We start from the raw sequence: 14917 nt of genomic DNA on the forward strand, positions 1-14917 counted from the left end.
CTAGAACTGACCAACGGAAGTATTCCATCCCATAATCGTCATACCCCCTATATAAGAGGGTGATCACGAGGGTCAAGCTCTCTTTGACCATGGCCAGCATCTAGAGAGGACCCTGCCAGTCTGCCTGTGATCTACAGGCCCCAGGCCCTGCATCCCTGCAACCAGGTTCCAGTTTGCTGTGAAGTCCCACCCATGACTTCCGGGGGCCTGAGCTGCACCTGCTGGAGCCGCCAGCTTCACACACCCAGCTCCTGCTGCTGGAGTGACGCCAGCTCCACATCGAGCACTTGAGATTGGTTTTGTGTATTTTGTATATATTCTCTATTTATTAGTAGTATTAGTAAAACCCTTGACAACTCTCCAACTTGAAGTCTAAGTCTCTCTTCCTTTCCCCTTACCTTTCTTATCATCTTTCCGATCTAAAGTAAGGGGTGATGGGAGGTAAACGGGATAACAGAGAGCGTCTGCCATGGTTTATTGCCACCTTGCCTTAAACCTTGACACAATTACAAATAATCATGAACTACATTAAGACTATGTTCCTTGGCATTTAATAAAACACATAAGGAATTCAGGTGCCTTTGTCCAGGATGGAAATAGAGAAGACATACTTGTCTGCTAACACTATATGTGCCTTGATTGATTCAATCAAGATCTGATTTTCAATTTGCAAAATGTCCTTAATGCTGGTATTTGAGTACCTTCACACATGAAGAATCAGCCTGTTTCCATAGATTCACTGCAATTCAGACAGAGCAGAGAAACAGCTAATTTTGCTCATGTCCTCTGAGGGGTCTCATCCAGCAGACATATTGAAGAACATAACATATAACAGTCAAAAGTTAATGAAAAACAGAAGAAGTGTCTACTTTTAGCATAATAACCTGTTATTTAGAGTACTCCTCCGGGTGGATTATAAACATTTCTTGCCTGAGGAGATTCAACTATGCTATTTCTATATCGCAAAATAATATCTTTAATGAGTATGCAAGAAGTTACTCCTTACCCTTTCTACTGAAACTATAGCACTGTCCAGCAGAGAACTCACTCTGGGGAGTGCATATATGAAACCAGACAGTGCTGCTGCTCACTGATGAGGGGTCCTCACTGGGTAGAAGAGACTCCCAGCATTGAGTTAAGCATAGTTTCCCTTCAGAAGAAAAGCAACATAATTGGCTTTTTTCTGCCAAATAGTCCATGTCAGCAGAATAATAAACCACAATTAAAGCAAAGTAGTATTAAAGCAAAAGTAGTACTAACTTCTGTTGTATTATCTTAATATTTTTTCCTGACATACATTTGATAATGTAAAGAACTCTTTACATTTTTATAACATGCTTCTATGTTCTCCTCACTTATTTGGTGTTATGAAACTTGTTTCACAATTCATTTAAACTGTGGCATTGATTAACCTGCAGTGCTAATGTTGCGAGTCAGTATCACTGTGTCTGCCTGTGGATGCCATTGAGAGGCACAGGCTATTCATGAGGCATAACCACTTTAAATATTTCCATGATGAGTGAATTTTCCCCTCCCCAGTGCATTGGTTTAGCAATGGCACAGAGGAACAGGTGCACGTGAAAAGTATGCTAGTGTACTAAGCAAACATGTTGGTGTTCCTACCTTCATCCTGCAGAGAGGTTTGCACTGCAGTTGTTTTTAGTCATTAATAGTAGTTTATTTAATCACTTCTGTAACTATAAAACTAGCTCCAGCTTGCACTGTGGAGGACTACAGTGGGTCCGGGGATTCCCTGACAAAGGGCATGGGAACAGAAATTAGCCTTGAAGATATGAAGGCTTACCCGTGAGAAAGATGGGAGTAAAGGAGTATCCAGAGATGTTAAGGATGTATCCGTGAGAGAGAAGGGAGTAGAAGAGTAACATTGATGATAGCAAAAATAGCCAATGAGATGTTACTGCTGTAACTTGTAACCAATAGTGAAGAGACACATGAATTGGTAAAACTGTATAAAAATGCCCTTGTGGCAGTAAATGGCATCTACTACTTTCATCCTGGAAGAACTTGGTCTATGTCATTTGTCTGTCTCAACCACAACATTACACATACTGTGCAGCCAGAAAAATCTACTATGCATACTCTACCGGTGCATCTCTGCAGTTGTGGCATCTTTTTGACACCACAGTCTCCGAGCTCAAGGTATACATTAAATGCTACGTCAAGTGGACAAGGAACACTGTGTTTGTTCTGTGACATATTGTTAAAGAAAGCACAGAAGTAATGGGAAAGTTAATTCTGCAAGTGATAATAAGTGATGGAACAAGGATGAACAGGAATTAGAGCTTGTAGAGCTCTAAGACAGCAGTGCCACAGCAGTATGTACCACAACAGAGACTTGGCTGATCTTTTTCAGAGGTGGAGATGGCTCTCAGTATGTAAACTAGCTTCATTATACTTTCACATCTCTTAATGTGTTCTGTTGTTTTTGTTGTGTGTTTTTTGTTTATTTGGGGTTTTTTTTGGAGGGGGGAGCTTGGGGATGGAGCAATTAGTAAAATATTCACCCCCAAATCCTTTCTTGTTAAAGGTCCATCTGGATATACCTGGTTGAACTGGTGGTGTAATTGCTGCATTTCTATCTTGCCAAACAGAAAGATGATGACGGTCCAGAGCTCTGTATTTTCAGTGAACGTCACAGACTGAAAGCTTTCCTTTTTTTTTTTTTTTTTTTTAACAAAACAGTCATGTAATGTTATGATTCCAGCATTGCACCTTTTTTGACACAGATCTATAGAATGTCCTCATCTTATTCTACTTCTGTTCTTTTTCTTTCTTATTCCCAGAAGGGTACCACCAGAGTAGCCTGTCATTAAACCTGGCATGTATCACAACACTTCTTATCTCATGTTATTTGAAGTGAGTTACTTTTCCCAGTCATCATGCAAAAACTTTTAAGAGGCTCACAAATGGCAGCTCTCTGATTACAGTGTGTCCTTGTAATGGGTGACAATGCAGAACCCTGTATGAACTTACCATCCTTGCTCCATGGAACTGCACCTCATTTTCATCAAATGGCTCTCCATGGTTATGACAGAGGAAACAGAAGTGAGTTGGAAGAGGAAGCGCTGCCTCTGTTCATTCAGAAGTTGTTTGGGCCAAACCTTCTCTTTCTTTTGCTCTTAGCTATTTTAGACAAAAAGAAAATATATCAGGTTGAAGTAAAACTGAATGCTGCAATTCTAATTTCTCACCACTAAACCTTTTGTGCATGCAGTATGACACTGTATGTCAGTTTACATCTTTATCTTACATGAGTTTCTTTCAATAGATTTCTCAAGACACCAGATGGATGGTACTTAAAAAATGATCAGCTAATTACAATTTTCTTATCAATGCTCATATATGATACCATGCCTCAAACACTGCATGCTGTTCAGTCCTTGAAGAAGGAATTGCTATTTTTTGTATATGTCATAAAATTACATTTACTATTCTAATTTATCATTGTATCTAGTTCCTTAGTACCATTAATTTTGATAATAGTCTGTACCATAACAAAAGGAGCTTTAACATTAAAAGTGCACCAAAATATCCTTGCCGCTGCAGTTAACATAATTAACATATAGGAAATCCGCTATCACTAGCAAAGACATGATTCCAGTTGCTTTTTTGAGCTTGGAAAAGAGCACAGTAAGAATGAAGAGGCACATCCCCAACACAGAAACTCCTTTTTCATTCAGTTACTGTTCTCTTTACTGCAGTTACACCATGGTTTGAATGGAGGTGGAACTGGAAGCCTATACCGGGTATCAAAATGTTACCAAGCCTCTCTCTCTCTGCTTTCCTTGCTGCCCTACCACCTCCACATCTGTCACTTTTGATGGCCAGAACCACTTTCCCCACCCCCTTCTTTGAAGTCCTCTAAGCTGTGGGACAGACTGTACTGTTAGGTAGACATCTTCCATCCCACTGAGGTATGTGACCCACAAACCCATCAGTTCCCTTCCAAAAGCGACAACATGAATACAGACCAACATGAATAGAGTCTTTCTGCTCCAGCACTTTGCTGGGAAGATAGCAGAATAGCAGGAGACAAGAAAAAGACCCTCAGCTTCCAAGTCTGTTTTATCTACTTTTGGAGCAGAAATGCCTCCTCTGGTAAGGAAGTTTAAGGTAACCAAGAGCTATAGCTCACCACTAGTGCTACATCATTAAATTTGATACAGTGCTCATCTACTGATTCACAGAATCTGCTTCACTTCAGGTCAGAGCTTACATGCTGACTCCAACCTGAATCATGGGGCCCTCAACTGTCCCCTGAAACTCATGGCAGATTTCTGGGAACTCTCTTCATCTCCTGGTAGTCCCAAGGCAAACAGTGGACTTTCTTCTCCACTTGTCCAAAATGTGACCCGCAAAGCTCCTGCTTGGGCCTTCTGGATACTGCCATACTTTTTACAGACATGGAGGATCAGAGCCCTACAGTCTGGTTTCCTTTGGAAGATAGTTTCTGTCTGCTGAGGTCTGAAGAGCAGCAGCCAGGTGGTCCCAGTGCTGTAAGGATAAATGCAAGGCAAAGTTTAAAAAAGAGAGGAAGAATTTTCTGTGCCCAAACCCCATAGCTGAAGAAGCCCAGTGAAATAATCCAGCGTAGCTCCCACAAATTCAGACACATGTGCACACCCTTCTGGGGCTTTTTCCCCAATGGCACTATGTCAACTCACAGGAGACACTTCATAGAATCTTAAATGTCCTGAGTTGGAAGGGACCCATAAGGATCGAGTCCAGCTCCTGTCCCTGCATATGACAACCCCAAAATTCACACCATGTGTCTGAGGGTGTTGTCCAGTCTCTTCTTGAACACTGTAAGGCTTGGGGCTGTGACATCTCTCTGGGGAGCCAGTTCCAGTGCGCCACCACCTGAAGAACCTTTTCCTAATGTCCAACCTTTCCCTGGCACATCTTCCTCCCATTCCCTCTCACTGATCGCCAGAGAGAAGAGTTCGATGCCTGCCCCTCCTCCTGCTGTGAGGAAGCTGTAGCCAGCAAGAGGTTACCCCTGAGTCTCCTCCAGGCTGAACAAACCAAATGACTTTAGCCACTCTTCACACGGCTTCCCCTCCAAACCCTTCACCAGCTTTGTAGCCCTCTTCTGGACACTCTCCAGTAGCTTTACATCCTTTTTATCCTGTGGTGCCCAGAACTGCACACAGTGCTCCAGGTGAGGCCGCACCTGTGCAGAGCAGAACAGGCCAATCACCTCCCTCGCCTGGCTGGCTGGCTGGCTGGACCGACTTACCCCGCCAACGCCACAGCGCTCCGCGGGAGAACAAAACCTCCCACCCACCTGCCTCAGTTCTGAGCTGAGAAGTTGCGTGCCTGTAAATCAGAGCTAGTCATAACACCCACCCCTTTCCTCTTCCTCCTCGCTCCAGGGTAGGCCGCTGCCCCCGCCCCCGCCTCCCTCTCCGGAGCCTCGGCCGCAGCGCCGTCAGTCAGGCGGCGAAGAGGCGGGAGGGGGCGGGGGCTCGATCCGGCCCCCGCCCCTCGCTGAGTGAGGAAATGGCTGTCACGTGAGGGAGGCGGCAGCGCTGCTTTAGCCTGCCTGCTGGGGGGAAGGTGCGGATACGTCCCGGGGTCGGCTGCGCTATGCCGACCAGCTTCACGGTGGTGCCGGTGGAGGCGCAGGGCGAGGAGCGGGGACCGGCGGAGCGGGATGGGCAGTGGCAGAAGGTGGAAGACGACGAGAGGGACCGAGGCCCCGGTGAGAGTGGAGAGTTGCCGGAGAGTAGCGCTTGAGGACACCGCCGGCGCTTTGTGTGCGGGGGAGTGGGGCTGCCGCCTGGGGCAGACCGGTTCGCCGCCGGGGGACCCCTGTGGCCTATGGAGGAGCCGCCTCGCGTCTCGACAGTGGACAGTGCTGGGGCTACCTGTCCAGGTGGAGAAGAGCGCCTCGGGACAGGACGAAAGTGCGGCGCCTGGGGCGTCTGAGAGCTTGTTTCTCTTTGTTTCTATAAGCCACCGCCACCAGCCGAGAGGAGGAAGTGCTGCCGGCTGGCTCCGGCCGCGGGAGCGGAGGAGCCCGGAGGCGGGCGCGGCGCGGTCAGTACCTCCCGCTGGTGTGTAGAGCGGGAGTAGCCGGTGCCACTGGCGGTTTAACTGACGGGCTTGGAAGCTCTGTCTGAAAGCTAAGTCCTGCTGAAGCTCACTAGAGGGAGAGGTAGCACGGGAGATTGTGGCTGTGGAGAAGAGCGCAGTGTTTCCGGGCTTGCTCCAGGTGGTTGTCCAACCGTGTGCTTTTGCACCAGCGACCGTTTCTTGGGGTGAAGTAGGTGTTCGCTACCTGACGGTGCAGTGTCAGGACCTTGCCTCCTGCTAGGCCTCGCCCCTGAAGCTGCTTGGGGGAGCAGAATCAAGCCTGAGGTGGAGCTGGGACTTCGCGAGCGAGGGTCTGGTCTGGGCGGCCTCTTATGCAGCAGCATGCGTGTTTTTCTGCAGGTGGTGGTGGGGAAATGAGTGCTTTTCTCACCCGGGTGATAGGGCACTGCTAGGGAAGCAATAACTCTTCGTTTGCCTCAGGAGCCCTTAGTACTTCCTCTTTCTGAAGCTTGTTGCGGCGGCAATACGAAGTATGGTGCTCGAATCGCGGCTAGCTCTGTGATTGCTGGTTTTATCTTGCACATTATTTTGGACGTTAGGTTACAGTCAGCACTCATTCTTAATGGTTTGTTGTGCGTGGTCTATTTATTTATTGCTAGATGATCACAGGTGGAAAGATAGGTTTTTGTAAAAGGCAGCTTCTGCTTTTTGTCGTATAGATCACAGATAAGTAAGGCTAATACTGTGGGATGTGAATGTAGAGATATGAAAACAGATATTTGACAAACTTAATATGTGTATATTATTTTAATTTCTTTTTGCACAAGTATTTTTTTTTTTTTTTTTTAGGAAGATCATCCAGTAAAACACCTAACTGACAAAGCTGGGTTGTTAACTACCCTCAAGCCCCTAGTGACCTGTGAAAGATACACCAAAGGAAATGCAACTACATGTAGTATATATTAAAGCAATGAGCAAGTGTTCAAATAACTACCACAATTTTCTAATAAAAAAACCCCAACAAAATAGCATAAACCGTGGCCACAGTTTGTTTCCTGTACTGATGGGTGACAGCAGTATAACATTAATCTGTTTGTGCGCTTTTTGTTTTCCTTATGGTAGAAGAGCTATTTACAGTTAGTGTTCAGTCAGATGGTATGCCAATGTACTGAACATGCATAGTTAGACAGAGTTTGTTAGACCATGTGTATATATGAAGCACCTGCAAGGCTTGAAATGTTTGGACATCTTGGGAGGGTGAGGGGAAGAGTGGAACTGTCACTCTTGTAGCGTATTTCTAACCTTTAGGGTTGTGATTAAAAAAGAATAATTCTTCATGCAATTAAGTCTAATTTGTGTGGACTAGCAGTACTTGGAATATGTGTTAAAAAAACTTGAGCAGATGAATTTATGTATGATTTCTCACATTAATGTGCCTGTAAAAGAGGGAGAGGAAAATACTGAAAAGTGAGGGTGTTGACTTGTAAACGAAGTATAGTCAGAGAGTTCTGACTTCATTAAGGGGTCAAATGCTATACTTGGATACAGAGGTTTGAGACATGAATAGCATACTTTATGTTTCCTCAGGTATTATATTGATGTTTGTGGTATGTTAACCTGTCATGTATAAAGTTTTGTTAATGCTGTGTAATCAAATAATTCTCCTTGACTCATTCTTCTGAAAACTTTAAAGAATTCTAAACTATTAGTACAGCTAAAAGCTGTTGTAGTTAAGCCTATCTAAAAGCCTACTCTGCAGAGAAGGAGTGCTTTCCTTTTTGTCAGCTACAGCCTTGAGAAAAAGCCTAGGGAGTAAAACATTTCCTTCTCTGCCCTCCTCTTTGCCCCTGGGTCCCCTTCCTTTTTCCTGTGCTTGACCTTGGTGCTCATGAGACACTTCACTGGGCTGGTTCAGTGTGCTAAACTGGCAGAAAACTAAACTCCTGCAGAGGGAAAAACATGCTTCCTATGTTTTGGAGCTGAGTGAGGGCTGCAAAAGTCTGATAATGGCTAGAATTGTGTCAAGGTGAGAAGGGGGGTAATGATGAGCAGTGATAGGGGGGAAAAAAAAAAAGATGTGGGAATGGGAACTTTGCCTTCAGCTCACCCTTAGCCTATATAGCTCAGCATATAATATTGTTCCACTAGTTCAGGAATCTAGAATTGTATCAGTTTTGATTGAATTGTCTGGTTTAAAAACAAAGTACTTGTTCTGCGATTTCCTTGACTGCACTAGTGTCTTGTTTAAATCCCCCCCTCCCCCCCAAATAAAACCCCCACAAAACCAAAAAACAACCACCACCACCAAAAACCCACAAAAAAACCCCAGAACAACAAAACCCACCCCCACCAAACCTACAACACTTTTTTGGAGGGAAGCAGGCTGTATGCTCTTCAGCTATTAGATAATGCGTAAGGTAGTTCTGGTATCTTATTAGCAAGGCACTTACCAATTCTGTGCATTTATCTCCTTCCACACATTCTTATCTGATACTTGTCTATGTGATAATGAAGTAAGATGGGATGTTCTTACTCTGTACTCTTCACTCCATAATTGTATGAAAGTGTATAGCATTGTATTTTTTGGTTATGTGATACCCTCATCTGTGTGAAGGAGAAAAGACTTGGGTGAGTGGCTATTTGAGTGGCTGGATTATAGCACTGGCCAAAGTAGTACTTGGGAAGAGTAGGGGGGCAGAGTGGAAATTACTGCTTGGACTGAACAATGTAGTTGAGGGTTGGAGGCTGCTGACTCAAATATGCACGAAGTAGCAGAAGGCATATGTACCTGTGCAGAAGCATATGTCTTTGAATGTGTTCATAATACACTGCAAGGGAAGGGCGGTCAGGAAATAGTAACAGGTAGAAGACAAGAAGGAAACAGGAATCTATTATAGGCAGTTATGGGTGTAGTTTTAAACCAGAATTTCTTATTTGATTTGTGTTGGGTTTTTTATCTGTTTTCTTTACACATGTCAGTAGTGACTGTCTATTAGATAGAGCTGTCAAAACTTTGTAAAGTTGATAAAATCTCTATTTCGTTAGCAGCTCTGCATGTCAGATGTTTCAAAGCATGGCTCATTTTTCTTCTCCCACGGTATTATTTACTTGACCACACAGCCGTCATATTTAGAAACCATTATGAAAACTAACACTTACAAAATCCTCTTAAATTGAAGGCCCTCAAGTACAAGGAATATCAATGGCAAACCTGGTCATCTACTGAGAAGTCATCATATGACTAATGAAGCATAAATTCTGTGAATTTCTGTGAAATGCTGATTCCTGAAAATCCAGGGATTAGTTGAAGCAGGTATACGTATGTGCAATTGAGGGAAGATAGGCTAATCTTGCTGAGATGTCTAGTATATTTTCTGTCAGCTTGTGCTCAAACACAGAACCATTCTGTAGTTCAGAACTTGCTTTACAGGAAAATACAGTATTACGTGTTCCTCTTCATCCCATTGCAGTAGGTCCAGTTTTCTGTACCCCAAAGTAATGCAAACTGATGTCTTCACTCCCTTTCTTTAGCCTCCACAGGTTAGTTATCCCTCTCTGCCCCATTCATGTGCTTAGGCAGTAGTGTGCACAGTGTTTCCAGTACTGGCTAAAGGCTCAGCCCTAGGAATATGCATGGGAGCATGGGTTGGCGAATACAATACTGTTTTCCACATGCTCTTCCAGGCTCCAGGAACTTGTGGGTCAGAAAAAGATGAAACTTCTATGAAACTGGATTAGCTTCTCATTTTTTTTGTGAGTTTAGATTAAGTTATAAATTTGCTTGTATTCCAAATATACTCTGTGAATTTCTCTTCCGTTCTCTTGTGCAGTCAGGAATCAATGTATATTTTTGGGACTTGGAAACTAGCAGTAAGATCTGCTGCTCAAAGGCAAATTACCTCTTGTTTGTTTTTCTGATCCAGTCATCAGATTAAGGGCATCAAATCACACTAATACTTGTCAGGTCCCTCTCTAGATCACTCAAGATTTTTGTAAACCTTGTCCCATCTTAACCCTATCACATTTTTTCCAAACTGAAGACTCTAATTTATTCTTCTTTACATGGAAACTGTTCCATGCTTATTGTTCTTTCTTTCTCTGAACTTTTTCCACTTCTGTTCATTTTGAAGTGTTGTGCATGATAATCGAGTTGTGAACAAATGGTGTTGTGTTGGTCTTTTTTTTCATACCTTTGTCTCACATGGACTTTTTTCCCTTTTCCTTTCTGATGTTCAGGTTGTGGTTTGAAAAGTGATTATTGAACTGATGTTTTCATGAAACAATCATAACGCAAGTGTCTAATTCATGAGAAGTAACAATCAGTTGGAGTCCAACTGGTTTAGGATTGTTTTCCTTCATATATGTATATATCTACTCTTTAAATTTCTACATCCAGTTTTGCATGTTGTTTTAACATTCATTTAGTCTTGGAGATCTGCAGCTCTTTGCAACTGACCTGTGCCTTTAGTATTCCAAATAACTTGAAATAGTTTAGAACTGTAACATCTCTGGCCATCTCATGTTTATTTTTCTTGCTGTTTTTTAATTATGTGTGGAGCATCATGTGTCCCAGAAGAACTTCAGTTGCTATTTCCGTCTCCGAGAGTAGGCCATATCTGTCTTTTCTTACAAAACTATTTACCTATGGCTTATGCAATATCTTGTCTTTTATTCTGTGGTTGCTTCATTTCCTGAAGTATATTCAGAGAAGGACTTATTCAAAAGTCTTTTGGAGATCTTGGCAGACTGTATAAATTGGGTTCCTGCTGTTGATTCTTTCAAAGAACTCTTGTAGGCATGTGAGAATCTTGCTTTGCAAAAACCATGTTGTTGTCCTACCCAGCCACCTCAATGACTTACTGTATAATATAATGTTGGAATGCAAAATACTATTCCTGTTGCAGGTAGATGCATATCTGACATGTGATCACAGGTGTGGGAGTTACACATAGATATTTTCTTTGCTCTGAGGGGCCTTGACTGTCTGGGTTGATCCCTGATGCATGTCTAGCTCTGCCAAGGTGCTCCAATTGTTCCTTTCACTCTTTGATACAGCTACATGCATCATTGTGAATATGTGTTTCTGCTGGGTATTGATAACCCCAAGGGAAATAGGGGCAAATAAAGGAGGCAGAGTTAAGGATGATAAACTAACTTCACTGTGGAGTAAGTGGTCACTTAGCATTTTTTAACTGTTTAAACATTTATTTTGGAGTGTTGTAGTTTTGACCTTTTTAGTGAAGGAGAGGATTTTAATGCTTGAGATGGACAGGAAATTATTATTTTGACCATGTCTTCATGCGAATGAAATGCTAACATTCTTTTACTGTGTTCTTGCTGAAGAGCTAAAGGTAAATAATTCTAGTCATAAAGCAACTTTGAAGTAGAATATTCCAGTGGAAAGTAACATCAGATACAGTGGTATCAGTTAGCATAATTTTAACTTCTCTGGTCCTGTGATGAAAATATTATTACTGAGGTTTTTTTGATCTCTGCTGATTCCTCTTTTGGTGAGACTACTTTTGAAGCCATCAGAATATGGTGACTAAGTTTTCTGATGGAACTGGGTTTTTTTTTTTTACTCTTTTTCCTAAAAGAACTTTGCTTGTAATGTTTTTTATGGTGCATGTTTAAGGTGACTTATGTTAAAAACTCACAGGTAGGCATTGTAAGGGCTGCCTTTCATAAGGGATATAGTTTGTTACTGCATAGCAGATCTTATTATTCTCTGATGGGGGGGAAAAAGTATTTTGATTCTCTCCATTGCTACTGCCTGTGAACTGTTTTAGGGAGCCAAATCAGCAGGAAAACAGCTATGAGATAAAAATAGCTGCTTTTAAAAAGTTGTTTTAAGAGTCTTTATTTCCTTGAATCAGTTTATTGCAGAAAAACAGTATTGTTCTACCCCCACCTCAATACAGAAAACCACCTGTTTTGGAAGCACTGCCCTGATTAATTTTTCCTGCATCTTTGAAGTATGTTGTTGCTTTACTTAAAAATAGATACTGAAGTATGGGAAATGGAACAATTGGTGCTATTTTTATTTGCTCTCCAGACTAGTGAACTATAGAATGTTATAACAGGGCACTTATTCTCTGAATCTGAGTAAAAATATTGATGCTTGAGGGTTTTCCTCCCTTAACAGAATTTGTTTTAAATTATCTATCCTATAAATTTAAATGGATTCTCCTACGTTGTTTGTTTGTTTTTTTTTTTTTTTCCCCTATGTAATCCTTTTGTGGCCTATGTGGTATTTTTTTCTGGAATCAGATAGTGTTTTCCTATTTGATTCAATGTACCAGTCAAACAAGGAGCATTTCTGCTACACAGTATAATTTGTATAACTGCAATTATTTGTGTGCTATGGCCTTGTGAACTGTCCAGACAGTAGCTAGCAGAATTTTAATTCTGCTAATAGTGTAACTTACCCTGTCAGGTTTCTATTTACCTTCCTTTACCCCAAGATAATAAGTACCTTAGGTTTGCAGTATGTTTTCCATGTGACACAGTGGTGACAACAAAGACAAATTGAGTGATGTCATCACTCTTGGCAGGGGCTGTGAACATTTTTTCCTTCCATGCTGAAAGAAAAATACATAAAGTGTGTTTCGATAGCAAGAGGGCTGCAGGAGTGGCTTCTGTGAGAAGATGTCAGGAGCTGCCCCCACGTCAGACAGAGCCAATTCTAGCCAGCTCCAAGATGGACCTGCTACTGACCAAAGCCCATTGGTGATCTTAGTAAGAAAGGGTAAAAAACCACTGCACAACAGGAGTGAAGAGAGTGGAGAGGGAATATGTGGGAGAGACAACTATTCAGACACCAAGGTCAGTGAAGGAGGAGGGGGAGGACATTCTCCAGGCACCACTGCAGCTTGTGGTGGAGACTATAGGATGCAAGTTGTCACCCTGCAGCTCATGGATATAATCACACTGCAGCTTTTGGAGGGCCTCATGCCAGAGCAGGTGGATGTGCCCTGAAGGAAGCTGTGACCTGTGGAGAGCACATGCTGGAGCAGGCTCCTGGCAGGAACTGTTGCATGTGGAGAGGAGGCCATGCTCGAGCAGGTTGCTGTTCCTGAAGGGCTATACCCCATGGAAAGGACCCATACTGGAGCAGTACTTGAAGAACTGCAGCCCGTAGGAAGTACCCTATATTGGATAAGGTCATGAAGGACTGTTTCCCATGAGTGGAACCCTGCACTGAAGAGGAGGGAGGAGTGGCACATAATCACAACCCCCCATTTTCTGACCCCCTGGGCTGCTCAGGGCGAAGATGTAGAGAAGTTGGGAATGAAGTCAAGCCTGGGAAGAAAGGGAGGGATGGAGGGAAGGTTCTTAGATCTCTCATTATCCTACTCTATAATTGACATTAAATTACTTTCCATAAGTCAATTCTGTTTTGCCCATGAAGGTAACTGCTGAGTGATCTTCCAGTCCTTTTCTCAACTCACAAGCTTCTTAATCTTATTTTCTCCTCTTGTCCTGTTCAGGAGGAGTGAGAGTTTGGTGGGCACCTGGTGGCTAGCCAAAGTCAGCCCACCACATGAAGTCAATGAAAACTGCAGTCTCTCTGATTTCATATGCAAATTTTAAAGTATTTGCAAAATTGGATGCACTTTGCTCTTAAATCACAGCAATATGAAAGCATGCCTTAATGTCTGTGTCAATTGACAGTATTTATTATCTGCATCCTGATTTCAATAGCTGACATTCTTAATTAGGTACCTTAATTAGCTGTGTCCTTTAGCTAACTTATGGCAACCAGAAATAAGCAGCATTCCACCTATTTAAGAAATAATTCTGGGAACCTTTGGGAGGTGAGAGGTTGAGTGATAACTGCTTTGCAAAAAAAAATTTTTTTTTTTAAAATCCTGTGTAGCTTCTGGGAAAAAAAAAAATCTGTTTCTGGAAGAAATTAAACTTGTTCTGTTTCTTTCCTTCTGACAAGGGGCACACAAGTTTGAAACTTTTTAAAATGAAAAGCGTCTTCCTAGAAGCTTACTTTTTGAAGAGAATAAAATCTTTCCGCAGATTTCCTCAGTCTTGAAGAATGGGAAGCTTATGTGTTTCTCTTCTAGCTTCAGAAATGAAAGTTTAGAACATCCTTGAAAATATGTCAGAACTTTGCTTTGTTGCCAGTAGAGCTGTCCTAACAGAAACTTACCAGGACATTAAAGATGAGCAACCTAATAGATTGCTGTGATTCATTAGTGAACAGTCCTATCTTTGTCTCCCTTTATTGACTTTCTTGCTTTGTGGAATGTGTGCTGAGGACTTGTACAAACTGATTTATTTTGCCTGTGAAGAATGAGAAGCAGTCCATGGGGAAAAACAGTTAAAAGAATCAAAAGGGGGAAGTACAGGAGGCAGGCTATTTCTGCAGCATCAGTGAGTTGAAGTGGCTCTTTTAGGGGCCTAGCAAGTAGCAAAGCTGGTTCTAGGAAGCAGGAACTTTGGGAAACGGGCATGTAAGGAGCCTTCAGCCCTTTCAGCATTTCCACAGTTGACTGTGAACTCTTAATAGTAGATCTGTGGAGTAGGTTAATAATACTTGTTACTAATGTATACTGATCTGCTTAATGGAAGTATTTTAAAGTGAATTGATTTGATGGAAAGAAAACTTTACATGCATTTGTCATTAGGCAGACATGGGATGTTTTAGTAATTTAATCCTGACCATTTCACTAAGCACGCTGTTTGTTGCTGACAGAAATGCTCCAGCTTAATTCTCTTTAGGAAGTTCTGTGACTGTCGTGTAGTTTGGCTGTGTCATGTGCATCCTTCACACTGCATGAAGCGTTAATGACTTGTTTCAAGACTAATCCGATACTGGTAAGAAACAGGATTTGAGGTCTTA

General features: G+C 42.4%; 1 protein-coding gene across 2 annotated transcripts in view; it reads left to right on the plus strand.

Moving 5' to 3' along the window:
* Positions 1-5610: 5610 nt before the first annotated feature.
* The window catches only part of SLC12A7 (solute carrier family 12 member 7), a gene marked incomplete at its 5' end in the record, with an annotated part of 67889 nt that continues 58582 nt past the window's right edge, over positions 5611-14917 (plus strand). For both annotated transcript variants that reach the window (XM_080338957.1, XM_080338958.1), the window contains one exon: positions 5611-5725. In XM_080338957.1, coding sequence (XP_080195083.1) covers positions 5611-5725 — 115 coding nt within the window. The remainder of the gene's footprint in view (positions 5726-14917) is intronic.

The sequence above is a fragment of the Nesoenas mayeri genome, assembly GCF_963082525.1.
Source record: "Nesoenas mayeri genome assembly, chromosome: 2".
NCBI lineage: Eukaryota > Metazoa > Chordata > Aves > Columbiformes > Columbidae > Nesoenas > Nesoenas mayeri.